General features: G+C 40.7%; 1 protein-coding gene across 2 annotated transcripts in view; it reads left to right on the forward strand.

Annotated features, from left to right (window-relative positions):
* LOC128691314 (DNA-dependent protein kinase catalytic subunit) overlaps positions 1 to 18,892 on the forward strand; it is a 1,096,584-nt gene that overhangs the window by 255,954 nt on the left and 821,738 nt on the right. For both annotated transcript variants that reach the window (XM_070091676.1, XM_070091677.1), the window contains exon 13: positions 91 to 288. In XM_070091676.1, the coding sequence (XP_069947777.1) occupies positions 91 to 288 (198 nt within the window). The remainder of the gene's footprint in view (positions 1 to 90; positions 289 to 18,892) is intronic.

Genomic DNA, 18,892 nt, shown 5'->3' on the forward strand with positions numbered 1-18,892 from the left:
GCATTGGGAGGTGATCGTTAAACGGGGGTCCACTGTACAATATATGAAACCTCCAACTGAATGTATTTTAATTTAATGTTATTGTTTCAGGTCTACATGAATGTAGTGTCATTGATGGGGGAAGTACTGCCATTACAAAGTGAAGATCAGTTGGAGCCACATGTTTCACATCTATGTTGGTTCTTTGTGAGGTGTTCTTCACTGCAACCTCTTGTATCTGCCCACTACACTGCCATCACCACTGTCCTCTCCTGCACCCACCTCACACACTTTTTCAAAAAGAAAGAAGTAGGTCTTCATATTTCCAGTTTTAAGAAAATGTACTCAGTTTTTTTGTTTTATAACCCTATCATTTTTGTAGCTAGCTTTGAGTTCTTGAGGTAATAAGAGTGCCTGCATTCTCAAAGATAAGTGAGGATGTGGTTTGGAGGGTGAGTGGGACTGTGATGTCAGTGTACTTCTAGTAAGACATCTAGATAATGAATGATGGCGAATGTTTCCTTGTTCGACATACTCTTTCTTGGCAAGAAACTGTCAGTGTTTTAAAAATAATCATTGGCGAACCTATTTGAGTATTTCTTAACCATTTGTTAGATACTGACTTGTTCCATCATTGTTCTTAGTGTTCATAATTTTTTTTCTTTAACACATGGGCCATCTCCCACTGAGGCAGGGTGACCCAAAGGAAAGAAAAACCCAAAAAGAAAGAAAAAACTTTCATCATTCAACACTTTCACCATCACTCATACATAATCGCTCTTTGCAGACACACATTGTACTTCCCATTTCCAGGACTCAATTCTGGCTAACCAGTAAGCAACAAAGCAACCTTCCCTGTATCCCTTCACAAAATATTACCCTGCTCACACTCCAACAGCTCATCAGGTCCCAAAAACCATTCTTCTTCATTCACTCCTATCTAACACGCATGCACATGTTTGCTGGAAGTCCAAGCCCCTTGACCACAAAACCACTTTTACCCCCTCCATCCAACCTTTTTGAGGACGACCCCTACCCCGCCTTCCTTTCCCTACAGATTTATACACTCTCCAAGTCATTCTAGTTGGTTCCAATCTCTCTAAATGACCAAACCACCTCAACAACCCCTCTTCAGCCCTCTGACTAATACTTTTAGTAACTCCACACTTCCTCCTAATTTCCATACTCCAAATTTTCTGCATAATATTTACACCACGTATTGCCCTTAGACACGACATCTCCACTGCCTCCAGCCTTCTCCTTGCTTCAGCATTTGCAACCCATATTTCACACCCATATTAGGGTGTTGGTACCACTATACTCTCGTACATTCCCTTCTTTGCCTCCATGGATAACTTTTTTTTGTCTCCACTGATACTTCAGTGCTCCATTCACCTTTTTTCCTTGAATGGTCAGTGGTTACAAGTGGTCATATGGTCCTGAGCTGCTTAGGGGATTAGTGTGGAGAGTTACAAAACCATGGCTTGCTACTGCAGTGTTTTAAAATCTGAGGTTAAAGTGTTGAAGGAGGAGGTTCAACTTCTCCAAGAGTAGGAGGTTGAAGGTTCACCTCAATGGATTTGGGAGTGAGTGTGAGGTGGCTGGAGTGGGTGAGAGTAATGAAACTACCAGCAGTGAGGAGCAGTTCAACACCCAGTAATGGGAGGAGCATCAAAATAAGGAAAGTTAAGAGAGAAAGTTTGAAGGTAGGAAATCACTTCTCTATTCTTCAGGGTGAGTGTACTTCAGTGGTCAGTGAAGGTAAAGGTACTACCTCCCCTGGTAATAGAGGTAAGCTCATTCTTGTTGTTGGTGACTCACTGGTAAGATACATGGACCATGCTTTCTGTAATAGGGATAAGGTGAGACAGAGTATGTTTCCCTGGAGCTGGTGTTGGTGACATTGTCAACAAGTTGTATAATATCATGCCAGGCACAGTGAAACCTTGGTTGTCGTTTTTAATTGGTTCCAGAGAGTTGTACCAAAACCAAATTTGACGAAAACTAAGCAATGTTTCCCATAAGAAATAATGTAAATCCAATTAATCTGTTCCAGACACACAAAAGTACAGTGGAACCTCGTTTTTCTTCAATAATCCGTTCCAGAAGGTCGGCCTGAATTTGAAACAGTCTAAATTCAAAGTAGTATTTCCCATAAGAATTAATGTAAATACAATTAATCCATTCCAGGAGGAGGAGAGTTTGTTTGGAGGCAGGACAAGATATTCCTTCAATATGATGCTAATATCAACTCTATTGTTTATTTTTTTTTTTTTTTTTTAACAAACCGGCTGTATCCCACCAAGGCAGGATGGCCCAAAAAGAAAAAACAAAAGTTTCTCTTTTTAAATTTGGTAATTTATACAGGAGAAGGGGTTACTAGCTCCTTGCTCCCGGCATTTTAGTCGCCTCTTACGACATGCATGGCTTACGGAGGAAGAATTCTGTTCCACTTCCCCATGGATATAAGAGGAAATAGACAAGAACAAGAACTAGAAAGAAAATAGAAGAAAACCCAGTTATCTGTCACAATTGATCTAGTATGACATAATAAACAATATCAATAACATAGCAAGCTGATATACACTCTAGAATGAATAAAATATGTCATTACATATGTGAGGAATGGTGGTGGTGGTTTTGTTGTTGGGTTATCAGGGCCACTAGAAGCAAAAGCCGTACATATTGTGGTGGTGGTGGCGATGGCTGTGTTGTCAAGTGACCCTATATACCTCCAATAATATTGGAGGAGTTAGTTTCGTGTCTTTTTTCTATTGCTTAACTTACTACACTCTTAATACTACACTTTATTGCTGGCTGGCACTATAGCCTTCATTGACTCCTGCTGCTTTAGTATCGTACATATCGTAGAATCACTGAAGAAGGCACATTCTCCCCTGTCTCTTCCTCCTCCACTTGCGTACTTTGCCACAATTTCTTTCTTCAATTCTATCATGTTTCTCACTTTCTTTACCAAAGGTCTGGCACTAGGAAGTTACTTTGGGCCCATGATGGCTTATTTCACAGCCAAACTTAACCCCTAAACGGTCCAAACGTATATATATGTTCTTATGTGTAGCTCCCCAAACACCTACCATCCGACTTACGACCTGCTCAACATACGTCCACTCGACTTGCATATGGCAGCTGGGCTGGGCCAGCTGATGCACACCACTGTACAATATTTGACAATACTCGTGGCGGCAATGTGTCATGCAGGCAGCATCAGTTTGAGTAACCCTGTCCTATCAGCAGCATCATACTGTATTAACTGTACTAACTGGACAGTAAATTTCACCATGGCCCCTAAGATGAAATCTGAATCTTGCACTGGAGATTGTGGCAAGAAAGGCTCTTACTCTCGAACTCTCTATTTGTTTTCACTGTTGCACATAAACCTGTCTGTATCTGTCTGCCTGTATATCTGTCTGTATCTGTGTGTGTCTGTTTATCTGTCTGTCTACTAGTGTCTGTCTTTCTGTCTACCTGTGTGTCTCTCTGTCTACCTGTGTCTGTCTTTGTCTAACTGTGTCTGTCTTTGTCTACCTGTGTCTCTGTGTCTACCTGTGTGTCTGTCTTTCTGTCTACCTGTGTGTCTGTCTTTGTCTGCTTGTCTGTCTCAGAGCCACTCATTAAGAGTGTACTGGGTCTTGAAGATGCCATATTAATAATGATAATAACAATAATAATAACTGAGGTGCATTAAATGTGTATAAAACATTAATATAGACATTTTGCTTAATCCATCTATGATTTTTTTTCAAAATTATACAATAAACATGCTACATAACATATAAATTAACAAATATGAGATGTTTTTCTGGTCGGCTTGACAGTGAACAGGAACCATTCGTGTCCAGGCTGGTAACAACAACAATTGTTGTTGTTACCAGAGTTATGTTGTTTACATAACTCGTGAACGTTCTACATTCTCATTCTCTCTCTCATTTATTCATTTAACCCTTTGAGGGTTTTGGTCGTACTAGTACGTCTTACGCGTAGGGGTTTTTGACGTACTAGTACGCATAAATTCTAGCACTGTCAAATCTCGCAGGAAAAGGCTGATAGGCCTAGATGTGAGAGAATGGGTCTGTGTGGTGGGTGTGCGCAGTAGGAAAAAAATCTGGGACCCAGTGGTGCATTGTGGGAATGCCATCATAGTACACAATGTCCACCATGCCTGGCGGTAAGAAGTTCCTCACTCCTCGGCGAATTGGGACACTTTTGTTCCCCAGTGACAGTTCTAATACAGATGGAAGTGACAGTGAAGATGAGTTTCAAAGTTCTGGTGAGGTTTCGACTGAAACTAATGGACCATAATATGGGTAATAGTGAGGAAAACCCAGACAACCCACAGCCTTCCACATCTGGTGCTGGGCCGTCTTGTTCACGTTCAGTTGTACCAGAATCAAAGAGGAAACTCCTATTTTCCCAAATCCCAGACTCAGATGTGAGCATTGGTGATGATAGTGATAGTGATTATGAACTACAAGCTCTTCAAACTTGTTCCAAGAATGGAGGAGGAGGAGGAGGCAGAGGAGGAGGAGGAGGCAGAGGAGGAGGACGAAGAGGAGGAGGAGGAAGAAGAAGAATACGTAATAATAACAATAATACATAATAATAATAATTCATAATAATACATAATAATAATAATAATAATACGTAATAATAATAATAATATGTAATAATAAATGTTCACCCATGACAGTAACAAGATAAGGGGAGATAACATCTGATAAGTGCTGACGTTTGACGAGGGTAAATGAGGGTGTAGCCCATACCAAAAGATTAGATGAACATCGCTCTCCCTTTGTTTTTGCTGGTATACTAACATTTCTGTCTATTGTCTGTCTGTCAAGCTCCCTGTCTATCTGTCTATTCGTATAGCTCTCTGTCTCAGAGAGCCACAAGACTGCGTCATCACTTTTACTCACATCTTCAAGTGGAGTACAGCACTTTGTCTGGATTTCTTGGGTTATCCTAGGTAATTTATACTATGTATACTTGCATTTATGTGTACCTGTGAGACAGAGATAGACAGACAGATAGAAAAAGAGACAGATTAAAAGATATAGAATGAGGGAGAAAGATAATTAGATAGAATGGAGGGGAAGCAGCATCCGACCCCATTGTTTTGACAGGCGGGAGGGGGAGTGAGTAATGAGACAATATGTCACTTTGACAGCTGCCGACTCCTGGTAATTTACACTATGGAGGAGGAGGAGAAGGAGAAGGAGGAAGAGGAAGAGTAGGGGGAAGAGGAAGAGTAGGAGGAAGAAGAGGAAGAGGAATAGTAGGAGGAAGATTAGGGGGAAAAGGAGGAAGAGGAGGAGGAGGAGGAAGAGTAGGAGGAAGAGGAAGAAGAGGAGGAAGAGGAATAGTAGGAGGAAGATTAGGGGGAAGAGGAAGAGTAGGGGGAAGAGGAGGAAGAGGAAGAAGAGGAGGAGGAGCAAGAGGAGGAAGAGGAGGAGTAAGAAGAGGAAGAGGAAGAGTAGGAGGAAGAGGAGGAGGAAGAGTAGGGGGAAGAGGAAGAAGAGGAGAAGGATGAGGAAGAGGAGGAGGAGGAAGAAGAGGAAGAAGATGATGTAATAATATTTTTCCCTTGAAACAAGAAAAAAAAATCCACCCCATGACAGTGACAAGATAAGGGGAGATAACATCTGATAAGAGATGACTTTTGATGAGCGTAAACGAGGGTGGAACTGATAATAAAAGATTAGATGAACATCGCCCTCCCTTTGTTTCTGCTGGTACACTAACATTTCTGTCTGTCAAGCTCCCTGTCTATCTGTCTAGCTCTGTCTCAGAGAGCCACAAGACTGGTCATCACTTTTACTCACATCTTCAAGCAGAGTACAGCACTTTGTCTGGATTTCTTGGGATGTCCTAGGTAATTTATACTATGTATACTTGTATTTATGTGTACCTGTGAGACAGAGATAGACAGACAGAAAGAGAGAGACAGATTGAAAGAGATAGAATGAGGGAGAAAGATAAAACACCATTGTGTATGACACCATGTTTCAAAGAGTTCCACAAGCTGCAGAACTAATAGGAATATGTTAAGTGACTGTATATTGGTATATATATTATAGAACAATAGTAATAAACAATGTTTTGTATTGTTTGTTTTCGTAAACAATATATTGATAATTATGTTTGTGTTCTTATTGTGTTGTATACAACGAGTGTATATATGTACATTGCACCTTACTTTGGTCTCATAGGCCAAATAAGTTATGTGAAAAAATAAAATAGTGAAAAAAACAACAAACCTTCAAATACAAGTAAATCAAAGTTTACCGGTGAGCGGCAGTCGCCGCTGTTGCCATACGGGGCTCATTTTCTGCAAACTTTACGCCTCCATATCTCCGTAAGTATTGATGGTAAAATTTTTTTGTTTATCCTATAATATTTAGAAAAAAAAACTCTATTTTTTCATAAGAAAAAATATTTTTTTTTTTTTTTAAATTTGGCCGACCCTGAGAACGAGTTTCGGAGAGGGCCTGTCGACCCTCAAAGGGTTAATCTTGTTTACTCACCTCTCACTCTACATTAAAACTACAGATATTTTAAGGTAAGTAATGAGTAGACACGATTATTATATTATAGCTTAATAATAATAATAATATTAATATTAGTACATATGTATTATTGTAATAATAATGATTATTAATATTATTATTAATTTAGGGCACTGGAGCACAGATCCACTGTATAGTACTTTGTCTGGATTTTTTGGGTTATCCTAGGTAATTTATAATATGTATGATAACTTGACTTACGTGTACCAGTGAGAGGGAGGGAGGGAGAGAGAGAGAGATGCAAAGAGACAGCCACATTCGGTCAGCCAGTCAGCCAACTACCCATCCACCCACCCATCCACCCACCCATCCAGTTACCCACCCACCCATCCACCCACCCATCCACCCACCCATCCACCCACCCACCCAGCCACCCACCCATCCAGCCACCCACCCAGCCACCCACCCATCCAGCCACTCATCCAGCCACCTGCCCATTCAGCCACTCACCCAGCCACCCACCCATCCAGCCACCTGCCCATCCAGCCACCCACCCACCCGGCCACCTACCCATCCGGCCACCTACCCATCCTGCCAGCCACCCACCCGGCCAACCACAGACCCAGCCAGCCAGCCAGATACGTATTACATATATTCCAGAGTTGTTTCTCTTTACTTAGGGTATAGGTTATACTACATTCTGGCAGGATGACACTACCAGTGGTATTCTCCCATTCCACTGTGTCGACAATACATAAAGATAATAGTAACATATGATACTGTATGCGATGTAAAATTTACAATACATATCACTACCATGTATACATTATATACAGTGCATAAATAATTAAAATGCAACAATAGAAGTAAATTATGGTAAAAAGAATGAAATAATGATTGTACATTACATTACAGTATTATGTAGGTAGTTTATATAGGAAAGGTTTGACATTATGCCCTACCCAATATGTCGGCAATTTTCAAAGGTTCGACTTATGTCCATTTCGACTTACGACCGGTTGGTCGGAACCAAGCTTGGTCGTAAGTCAGATGGTAGATGTATACGTTTTAATTTTCCTGCCTCCGAATTTGGCACGATTGGCCTGAGATGGCTGGTCAGCATAGAATGGGTCATACAGGATATTGCAAGGAACCCAAAATATTTCTATTCCTACGCAAAATCCAAGCTAAGAACTACCTGTAGAATTGGACCACTACTGAGAGGAGACTTGCATACTGACGACGAACAGGAAATGAGTGAAATCCTAAAAGAACAGTATGAGTCGGTGTTTAGCAACCTACTAAATGATAGCAAGGTAGAAAATGCAGAAATATTTTTCACTCCAGAAGAAGGCCGCACAGACCAACTAACTAACATTGGTACAAATCCCATAGATTTTGAAAAAGAAATGGAAAACATGCCCACTCACTCAGCACCTGGACCAGATTCATGGAATGCTCTATTTATAAAGAAGTGCAAAGTACCACTAGCACGAACCCTCAGTATTCTTTGGAGAAAGAGCTTAGATCTAGGTGAAATACCGGAGGCCTTAAAGAGTGCAGACATAGCTCCTTTGCATAAGGGAGGTAGTAGAGCACTTGCTAAAAATTACAGACCAGTAGCCCTAACCTCTCACATCATAAAAATCTTCGAAAGAGTGATGAGACGGCAGGTTACAAATTTCATGGACCATCACAACCAACATAACCCGAACCAGCATGGTTTTAGAGCAGGACGATCATGTCTGTCACAGCTGCTGAACCATTATGACAGAATTACGGAGGCAGTGGAAGACGACCGAAACGCAGGTATGATTTACACAGATTTTGCAAAGGCGTTTGACAAATGTGATGATGGAGTGATAGCGCACGAAATGAAGGCCATGGGCATTACGGGGAAGGTAGGCAGATGGATTTTCGGTTTCCTAACACACAGAACACAAAAAGTAGTAGTGAACAGGGCAAGATCCAGCATCAGTGAGGTCAGAAGCTCAGTGCTCCAAGGCACTGTCCTGGCACCTCTACTGTTCCTCATCCTCGTAGCAGACATAGACAAAAACACCTGGCACACTTTTGTTTCATCATTTGCAGATGACGCTAAAATAAGCATGAAAGTCAGTACGGTAGAGGACACTGAAAAAGTACAGGAAGACATAAACAGCGTTTTCCAGTGGGCAGTGGAGAACAACACGACATTCAATGGTGATAAGTTCCAGCTACTTAGGTATGGAAAGAATGAAGAACTCAAAAGGAGGATTTTATACAAAACTCAAGAGGGTCACCAAATAGAACATAAGGAACACGTAAAACACCTAGGAATAATTATGTCAGCGGACCTTTCTTTTAAAGACCATAACAAAACAAAGATCACGACAGCCAGGAAGATGACGGGGTGGGTATTGAGAACTTTCAAAACAAGGGAAATAATGCCAATGGTGACACTGTTCAAATCACTAGTGCTCCCTCACTTAGAATATTGCTCAGTTCTAACGGCCCCATTCAAGGCAGGAGAAATATCAGAGCTGGAACAAATACAGAGATCATTTACGGCTCACATTGAGCCAGTAAAGCTCCTAAACTACTGGGAACACCTGCAAGTCTTGAACATGTACTCATTGGAGCAGAGGAGAAAGAGGTATATGATAATATATACCTGGAAGGTACTCGAGGGCTTGGTCCCAAATCTGCACACTGCCATAACAACATACTGGAGTGAGAGAGATGGGAGGATGTGTAAAATAAACCCAGTGAGGAGCAGGGGTGCAGTGGGGACAATAAGGGAACACTGTATCAACATCTGGGGTCCCAAACTTTTCAACATCTTACCAGAGGATATCAGAAACACTGCTGGAACAAGTGTGGAAGCCTTCAAGAGGAAACTAGACAAGTATCTTCACCAGGTGCCAGATCAACCAGGCTGTGATGGATACGTGGGGCAGCGGGCCTCCAGTAGCAACAGCCTGGTTGACCAGGCAAGCACCAGACGAGCCTGGCCCATGGCCGGGCTCAGATAGTAGATAAACTCTCGAAACTCTTCAAAGGTAATTTATTTTATTTTATTATCACACTGGCCGATTCCCACCAAGGCAGGGTGGCCCGAAAAAGAAAAACTTTCACCATCATTCACTCCATCACTGTCTTGCCAGAAGGGTGCTTTACACTACAGTTTTTAAACTGCAACATTAACACCCCTCCTTCAGAGTGCAGGCACTGTACTTCCCATCTCCAGGACTCAAGTCCGGCCTGCCGGTTTCCCTGAACCCCTTCATAAATGTTACTTTGCTCACACTCCAACAGCACGTCAAGTATTAAAAACCATTCGTCTCCATTCACTCCTATCAAACACGCTCACGCACGCCTGCTGGAAGTCCAAGCCCCTCGCACACAAAACCTCCTTTACCCCCTCCCTCCAACCTCTCCTAGGCCGACCCCTACCCCGCCTTCCTTCCACTACAGACTGATACACTCTTGAAGTCATTCTGTTTCGCTCCATTCTCTCTACATGTCCGAACCACCTCAACAACCCTTCCTCAGCCCTCTGGACAACAGTTTTGGTAATCCCGCACCTCCTCCTAACTTCCAAACTACGAATTCTCTGCATTATATTCACACCACACATTGCCCTCAGACATGACATCTCCACTGCCTCCAGCCTTCTCCTCGCTGCAACATTCATCACCCATGCTTCACACCCATATAAGAGCGTTGGTAAAACTATACTCTCATACATTCCCCTCTTTGCCTCCAAGGACAAAGTTCTTTGTCTCCACAGACTCCTAAGTGCACCACTCACTCTTTTTCCCTCATCAGTTCTATGATTCACCTCATCCTTCATAGACCCATCCACTGACATGTCCACTCCCAAATATCTGAATACATTCACCTCCTCCATACTCTCTCCCTCCATCTGATATCCAATCTTTCATCACCTAATCTTTTTGTTATCCTCATAACCTTACTCGTTCCTGTATTCACTTTTAATTTTCTTCTTTTGCACCCCCTACCAAATTCATCCACCAATCTCTGCAACTTCTCTTCAGAATCTCCCAAGAGCACAGTGTCATCAGCAAAGAGCAACTGTGACAACTCCCACTTTATGTGTGATTATCTTTTAACTCCACACCTCTTGTCAAGACCCTCGCATTTATTTCTCTTACAACCCCATCTATAAATATATTAAACAGCCACAGTGACATCACACATCCTTGTCTAAGGCCTACTTTTACTGGGAAATAATTTTCCTCTTTCCTACATACTCTAACTTGAGCCTCACTATCCTCGTAAAAACTCTTCACTGCTTTCAGTAACCTACCTCCTACACCATACACCTGCAACATCTGCCACATTGCCCCCCTATCCACCCTGTCATACGCCTTTTCCGAATCCATAAATGCCACAAAGACCTCTTTAGCCTTATCTAAATACTGTTCACTTATATGTTTCACTGTAAACACCTGGTCCACACACCCCCTACCTTTCCTAAAGCCTCCTTGTTCATCTGGTATCCTATTCTCCGTCTTACTCTTAATTCTTTCAATAATAACTCTACCATACACTTTACCAGGTATACTCAACAGACTTATCCCCCTATAATTTTTGCACTCTCTTTTGTCCCCTTTACCTTTATACAAAGGAACTATGCATGCTCTCTGCCAGTCCCTAGGTACCTTACCCTCTTCCATACATTTATTAAATAATTGCACCAACCACTCCAAAACTATATCCCCACCTGCTTTTAACATTTCTATCTTTATCCCATCAATCCCAGCTGCCTTACCCCCTTTCATTTTACCTACTGCCTCACGAACTTCCCCCACACTCACAACTGGCTCTTCCTCACTCCTACAAGATGTTATTCCTCCTTGCCCTATACACGAAATCACAGCTTCCCTATTTTCATCAACATTTAACAATTCCTCAAAATATTCCCTCCATCTTCCCAATACCTGTAACTCTCCATTTAATAACTCTCCTCTCCTATTTTTAACTGACAAATCCATTTGTTCTCTAGGCTTCCTTAACTTGTTAATCTCACTCCAAAACTTTTTCTTATTTTCAACAAAATTTGTTGATAACATCTCACCCACTCTCTCATTTGCTCTCTTTTTACATTGCTTCACCACTCTCTTAACCTCTCTCTTTTTCTCCATATACTCTTCCCTCCTTGCATCACTTCTACTTTGTAAAAACTTCTCATATGCTAACTTTTTCTCCCTTACTACTCTCTTTACATCATCATTCCACCAATCGCTCCTCTTGTATACTCGGTGTGCGCAGTATTAAAAAAATCTGGGGCCACTTAGTACCTTGTGGGAGTGCCAGTTAAATTAAGCTCGAGCTAGAGCACACAGTGCAGCAAACACCAAGGATTCACTGATGTAATGTCATATTAACACTCCTCTTTTAAGAGGAAAGTGATGTTAACCCCAAGTTTTGGGTCTGTTGATCTCTGTCTATCTCTTTCTGTCTATCTCTGATTATCTGTCTCTATCAGTCTCTGTCTGTCTGTCTGTCTGTCTCTGCCTTTGTCTGTCTCTGTATCTCTTTCAGTCTGTCTCTGTCTATCTCTGTCTCACAGGTACACATAAATACAAGTATAGTAGTGTAAATTACCGAGGATAACCCATAAAATCCAGACAAAGTGCTATAAACCATACCACAGATGGGGTTTGAACCCGCGGTAAGACAGTCTCAAAACTCCAGACCGTCGCGTTAGCCACTGGGCCTATGCTAACCTTCCTATGGTGTAGAAATATACCTAGTTGGACGAATCTTATTGAAGCTAGCTGGCCCAGTGGCTAACGTGATGGTCTGGAGTTTTGAGACACTCTTACCGCGGGTTCAAACCCCATCTGTGGTATGGTTTGTTTGCAATCGTGCCATTACAATTTTGTGAGTCATGTTGACGGCTTTCAGGGGACTTGAGCTAGAGTTCATCACAGCCATGCTAGCGGGAGATTCGTCTGTAAAAACTTACATTTTTGGACACAGTGGTGCCTATGCTAACCTTCCTAGGATGTAGAAATATACCTAGTTGGACAAATCTTATTGAAGATAGCTGGCCCAGTGGCTAACGCGACGGTCTGGAGTTTTGAGACTCTTTTACCGCGGGTTCAAACCCCATCCGTGGTATGGTTTGTTTGCAATCGTGTCATTACGGTTTCGTGAGTCAAAGTGCTATACTCTGCATGAAGATGTGAGTAAACGTGATGACGCAGTCTTCTGGCTCTCTCTGAGACAGAGAGCTAGACAGATAGACAGGGAGCTTGACAGACAGACAAATAGACAGACAGTCATGTTTGTGTACCAGCGAAAACAAAGCAAGGGCGATGCTCATCAAATGTCACATCTAATCTTTTCTTATCTGCTGCACACTCCCCCACCCTCATGTATGCTCATCAAACGTCAGCTCTTATCAGATGTTATCTTATCATGTCACTGTCAGGGGTGGACTTTGTTTTTCATGCTTCAAGGGAACTTATTACCTATTATTATTATTATTATTAGGTATTATTCTTCTCCTCCTCTTCCTCCCCCTCTTCCTCCTCCTTTTCTTCCTCCTTCTCATCCTCCTTCTCTTCCTCCTCCTCTTCCTCCTCCTCTTCCTCCTCCTCTTCCTCCTCCTCTTCCTCCTCCTCTTCCTCCTCCTCCTTCTCTTCCTCCTCCTCTTCCTCCTCCTCCTTCTCTTCCTCCTCCTCTTCCTCCTCCTCTTCGTCCTTCTCTCCGTCCGTCTCTTCCTCCTCCTCTTCCTCCTCTTCCTCCTCCTTTTCCCCCTTCTCTTCCTCCTTCTCTTCCTCCTTCTCTTCTTCTTTCTCCCTCCTCCTTCCTCCCTCCTCCTCCTCCTCCTCCCTCCTCCCTCCTCCTTCCTCCTTCCTCCTTCCTCCCTCCTCCTTCCTCCCTCCTCCTTCCTCCTTCCTCCTTCCTCTCCTCTCCTCTCCTCTCCTCTCCTCTCCCTCCCTCCTCCTACCTTTTCCTACCTCCTCCTCCCTCATTATATACTTCCACATATCCAAAACATTGCTGGAACATATAAATACTTTGTATATATTCCAAGACAATAATAAATGACTAAGGCAGGTGTAAATGTCCACTTGTCAATGTGTTTGTGACAATTTGAGTACAATTTCAGTACCTAATACTAGTGTCAGAACAAAGAATGGTTATGAAATGACAAGAACTACTATAGATTGTAATTATCAGAACATAAAAATTATATAAAATATGAAAAATGGAAAAAAAGGTATATCGGCAACACTTCTGCAAGCGGCAGGACTCCATGTTGCCATCACATGAGCATCCAGTGCCAACTTCTCGGCCTTATATCTCTGTAAGTACTGACCCTAATTTTTTTTTATTCTAAAACACTTAAAAGAATGTGCTCTTTTTTCCTATAAAAAAAAAAAAAGAAAAAAAGATTTTTTTCAAATTATTTGGGGCGCTGCGCGAGTGAACATATATATATGTTTGGACCATTTAAGGGTTAATAAACAAGCATAAAAACCAATGGATTTTAACCCTTTCAGGGTCCGTGCCATAGATCTACGGCTTTATGTTGAGGGTCCAAACCGTAGATCTACGCCATTTGCTCAGCTCATTCTGATAAGCTGTGAGCAGTAAATTTGGGCCTAGATATGAGAGAATACATTTATGTGGTAAGTGTGCACCACATAAAACAAATACTGAAGCACACAGTGTATAATGAGAGAAAAAAACTGAGACCGTAATTTTCGATTAAAACAGCGACTTTGCAGTGTTTTTTCGTATGTTTTTCTGTAGTTGTATTTGTGATTTCTTGGTCTCGTTTGATAGGATGGAAGATGTATTACAGAAATAGAGATGATTTTCACTGGTTTTAGTAATGGAAATTGCTTGAAACTTGAGCTCAAATAAGCAGAATGTTCAATTTTTGCTGATGTTCAAGAGTAAACAAATTACCCCATACATCTAATACACACCAGCTGGTGGGTCTAATATACATTCACAAATGTGGTGATATTATTTATACAATTATTACAATATTGCATAACTAAATCTTCTCTTTTTTGGTTTGAATAAAAATTCATTATGTGAATAAAAAATCAAAATGGAATTCATTTGTAAAGCCTGAAAATGTAACTAATGAACAGAGGAAATGTTAGTTTAGTGCCAGGAATGCCTGCATTGTTTATTCTGGAACCTATTTTGAAATTAGAATATTTTGAACTTTGCATTAAATTGGACAAATTACTAATTTCCGATCACTTTATTTTGTAGTTGAAACAGTTGACATGGCGATTTCTTGTACTCAGTTGATAGAATAGAAGTAATACTAATGAAATAGTTAAGAATTTGGTTGACTGGAATAATGTAATTGGCCTAAAATGGGAGTCAAAGTCGGCAAAATTGCCGATACGTAAATATTATTGACACATCAAAATTTGCGAGAGCATAATTTTGTCAATTTTCCATCAAATTTCGTACTTTTTGTTTTATTGCCTTCAGAAAAAGATTCTCTAGCATTTCATAAGAAAAAATAACAAAATTATTTTTTGAAAATTCCTGGACCCTGGTGTGCACTTTGAAATTTGGCCTGTGGACCCTGAAAGGGTTAAGGAAATGTTTGGATGAATGCTCGGAGTATATGCTCATTCACTGACATACACAGGGAAACTGACTCTCCAAAGCGCGGCGTCCCCGCAGGAAAGGCAGACTAACGCGTCTAATACGGCCGACTTACGAGGCACTGGCCGAAACACAGAGCAAAATTTCCACCCAAAAACCGGCCTATAAATAAAGAGGCCAAAAAACGAGGTTCCTCTGTATTAATAAAAAATACATTTCATAAATATGTAAGATTACAGGTACACATCTTGCTACTCCTACTAACACTTAAGTCACACTACACATACATGTACATGTTTATTTATACACACTCATCTGAGTTTTCTTTGATTTAATCTTAATAGTTCTTGGTCCTATTACTTTTCCTTTTATATCCATGGGTAAGCGGAATAAGAATCTTTCATCTGTAAGCCATACGTGTTGCAAAAGTCAACTAAAATACTGGGAACAATGAGCTAGTCACCCCTTTTTGTGTAATAATTACTAAAAAGAATAAAAAGAAGAAAATTGTCAAAGTGGGAAGTCTGTGCGTGGATGTTGTGCAAATGATAAGAAAGAGATGATTGTGGATGTTATGAATGAGAAGAAACTGGATGTCCTGGCTTTAAGTGAAACAAAGCTAAAGGAGGTGGAAGAGTTTCAGTGGAGAGGAATAAATGGGATTAGGTCAGGAGTTTCAAATAGAGTTAGAGCTAAAGAAAGAGTAGCAATAATGTTGAAGGATAAGCTATGGCATAAAAAGAGTGATTATAAATGTATTAATTCAAGTATTATGTGGAGTAAAATAAAGGTTGGATGTGAAAAGTGGGTTATAGTAAGCGTATACAGGAAGGCCCCGCTTTACGGCATTTCACTTTACGGCGTTCCGCTAATACGGTCATTTCAAATTATGACCAAAACTCGCTATACGGCTCCCCCCACCTGACTTTCTAATACGGTCACCGCGCCCCACCTTGTTTGTTTACATTCTTCGTGAGCTCAGTAAGCACTAAGTCTCTCCATTTTGTCTGGAAACTCCAAAATTTCAAATGTTTTTAAAAGTTATTTCATATTTTATATATAATCTGATAATTATACTTATGTATACCTGTACTTAAATAAACTTACATACTGTGCTGGCATGCAGGTACACATTAAAATCAGTAAGAGTGTCTTATGTCTCCAGACGTCATATTAGTAATGATAATAATAATCATCGTCTCATTTAAATGTCGTATATTACGTTAAATACACATTTTCATTAATCCATCTATGATATTTTTTCAAAATTATATAATAAACACGATACATAACATAAAAAGATGATAAATACACCCCACAATAGAATAAATAAACATAAATATGAGATGTGGTAGCCAGGTAACTTGTACAAGTGATGCCAAGAATAACATTTTCTCTAATCTAACAAGAGAAAATGTGTTACTGGGGGTAACTGTAGAAAATTATTCCTTTTGTATGTATGTAAGTAAGTTTATTCAGGTATACACAAATACAGTTACATAGATTATCAGACATAACAACATATGTGTAGAGAACCTAGGATAACCCAAAAAAGTCAGAGTGACTTATTTCCATTGCCTTCACTCAGAGCTTCATTTCTTCTCAAAATGGTGTTACATGAGAATGGGAGTGTTCTTCTTTATTTATTCTACCGTATCAATGTAGAGACAACCTGTACACAATGTAACTTGTACACAAACCAGACGTGTACACTTTGTTTACAAAACTTATGTTCGCCTGGTTTGTTTACATAACTCTGCGCCTGTCCTCTCTCATGCACTCATTCTTTCTCTCTCTCATTTATTCGTTTTATCTCATTTACTTACTCCTGACCCTACATTAAGACTACAAATATTTTAAGGTAAGTAATGAGTGAACTGTATATACATTTTATCGCTCTGGGATGCTTAAATATCATAGAATATATGTGTGGGTGGGTTGGCCTGGTATGGTAGCCCGGCTGACTACCATACATACCACACTTGATTTTTTACAATAAATACTACTCATCTCACCCAATATTTTAAGGTAAGTAATGAGTGAACTGTATATACATTTTATCGCTCTGGGATGCTTAAATATCATAGAATAGTATATGTGGGTGGGGTGGCCTGGTAAGGTAGCCTGGCTGATTACCATACATACCACACTTGATTTCTTACAATAAATACTACTTGTCTCACCCTAGATTAAGACTATAAATATTTTAAGGTAAGTAATGAGTGCACTATGTGTGTATTGTACTTTTTTATTGTTTTTTGATGCCTGGTTCTATTGCTAACTTAATATATGTTAGTGTAAACTTGTTATCTAGTGTTTGTATGCATTTGTAAGTGGAAAAAAAGGGTGTTCCACTTTACGGCGGTTTCCGCTTTACGGCGGTAGCCTGGAACCTAACCAGCCGTATAAGTGGGGCCTTCCTGTATACACCTGGAGAAGAGAGAAGTGTAGAGGAGAGAGAGACAGATTTTGGAAAATGTTGAGTTAATGCATGGGGAGTTTTGAACCAAGTGTGAGAGTAATGGTGGTTGGGGATTTCAATGCTAAAATGGGTAAAAATGTTGTGGAGGGAATACTAGGTAAATTTGGGGTGCCAGGGGTAAATGAAAATGGGGAGCCTTTAACCCTTTCAGGGTCCGTGCCGTAGATCTATGGCTTTACGTTGAGGGTCCAAACCTTAGATCTACGCCAAAACTCTAACGGCGTCAAATTTAGCGCAAGAAGGCTGGTAGGCCTACATCTGAGAGAATGGGTCTGGGTGGTCAGTGTGCACATTATAGAGAAAATCTGGATGCCTCCATGGCATTGTGGGAACGCAGCCAAAGTAGCTTCGTTCATCATGCCTGGCGGCAAGGAACCTCTCGCTCCCCACTCACTCTCCTGGCGAATTCTGACTCTCCTCTTCACAACTTACAGTTCTAAGACTGATGGAAGTGGATCTAAAGAGGAATTCTATGGCTTTGAACCATATGGTACCATTGTTCCATATGGTACAGTGGTACCATATGGTACAATGGTGCCATATGGTACAATGTACCATATAGTACATTGTACCATATGGTACATTGTACCATATGATACAGGGCACAGGGACCCTAATGGAAATAAGTCTGTCTGACTTTTTTGGGTTATCCTAGGTTCTCCAAACATATGCTGCTAAGTATGACATTCTATGTAACTTTATTTGTGTATACCAAAATAAACTTACTTACGATGCCACATGTGCTTGAGTAAGTTTATTCAGGTGTACAGAAATACAGTTACATAGATTATCATATAGCAGCATATGTATAAAATCCTAGGATAACCCAAAAAAGTCAGGGTGACTTATTTCCATAAGGATCCCTGTATCTGTACCATATGGTACCCTGTACTATATGGTACCCTGTACTATATGGTACCCTGCACCATATGGTATGCTGCACCATATTGTACCCTGCACCATATGGTACCCTGCACCATATGGTACCCTGCACCATATGGTTCCCTGCACCATATGGTACCCTGCACCATATGGAACCCTGCACCATATGGTACCCTGTACCATATGGTACCGAAGATTTACTGTTATGCAGACTACTGCATTAGTGTAGAAATGGTATAAATAATATCGGCGCACTTGGGAAAGAATATTAGACTCACCAGTTGACATGTATTGGAGGCTTAGCATGATTTGTTTACTTTTGAACTTTGGTAAAAATCGAACATTTCTGCTACTTTGAGCTCAATTTCAATGTACTTTTCATTGTAAAACCAGTCAAAATCATCTCAATTTCTGTAATATGTCT

Source organism: Cherax quadricarinatus, chromosome 36, assembly GCF_038502225.1.
Source record: "Cherax quadricarinatus isolate ZL_2023a chromosome 36, ASM3850222v1, whole genome shotgun sequence".
Classification (NCBI taxonomy): domain Eukaryota; kingdom Metazoa; phylum Arthropoda; class Malacostraca; order Decapoda; family Parastacidae; genus Cherax; species Cherax quadricarinatus.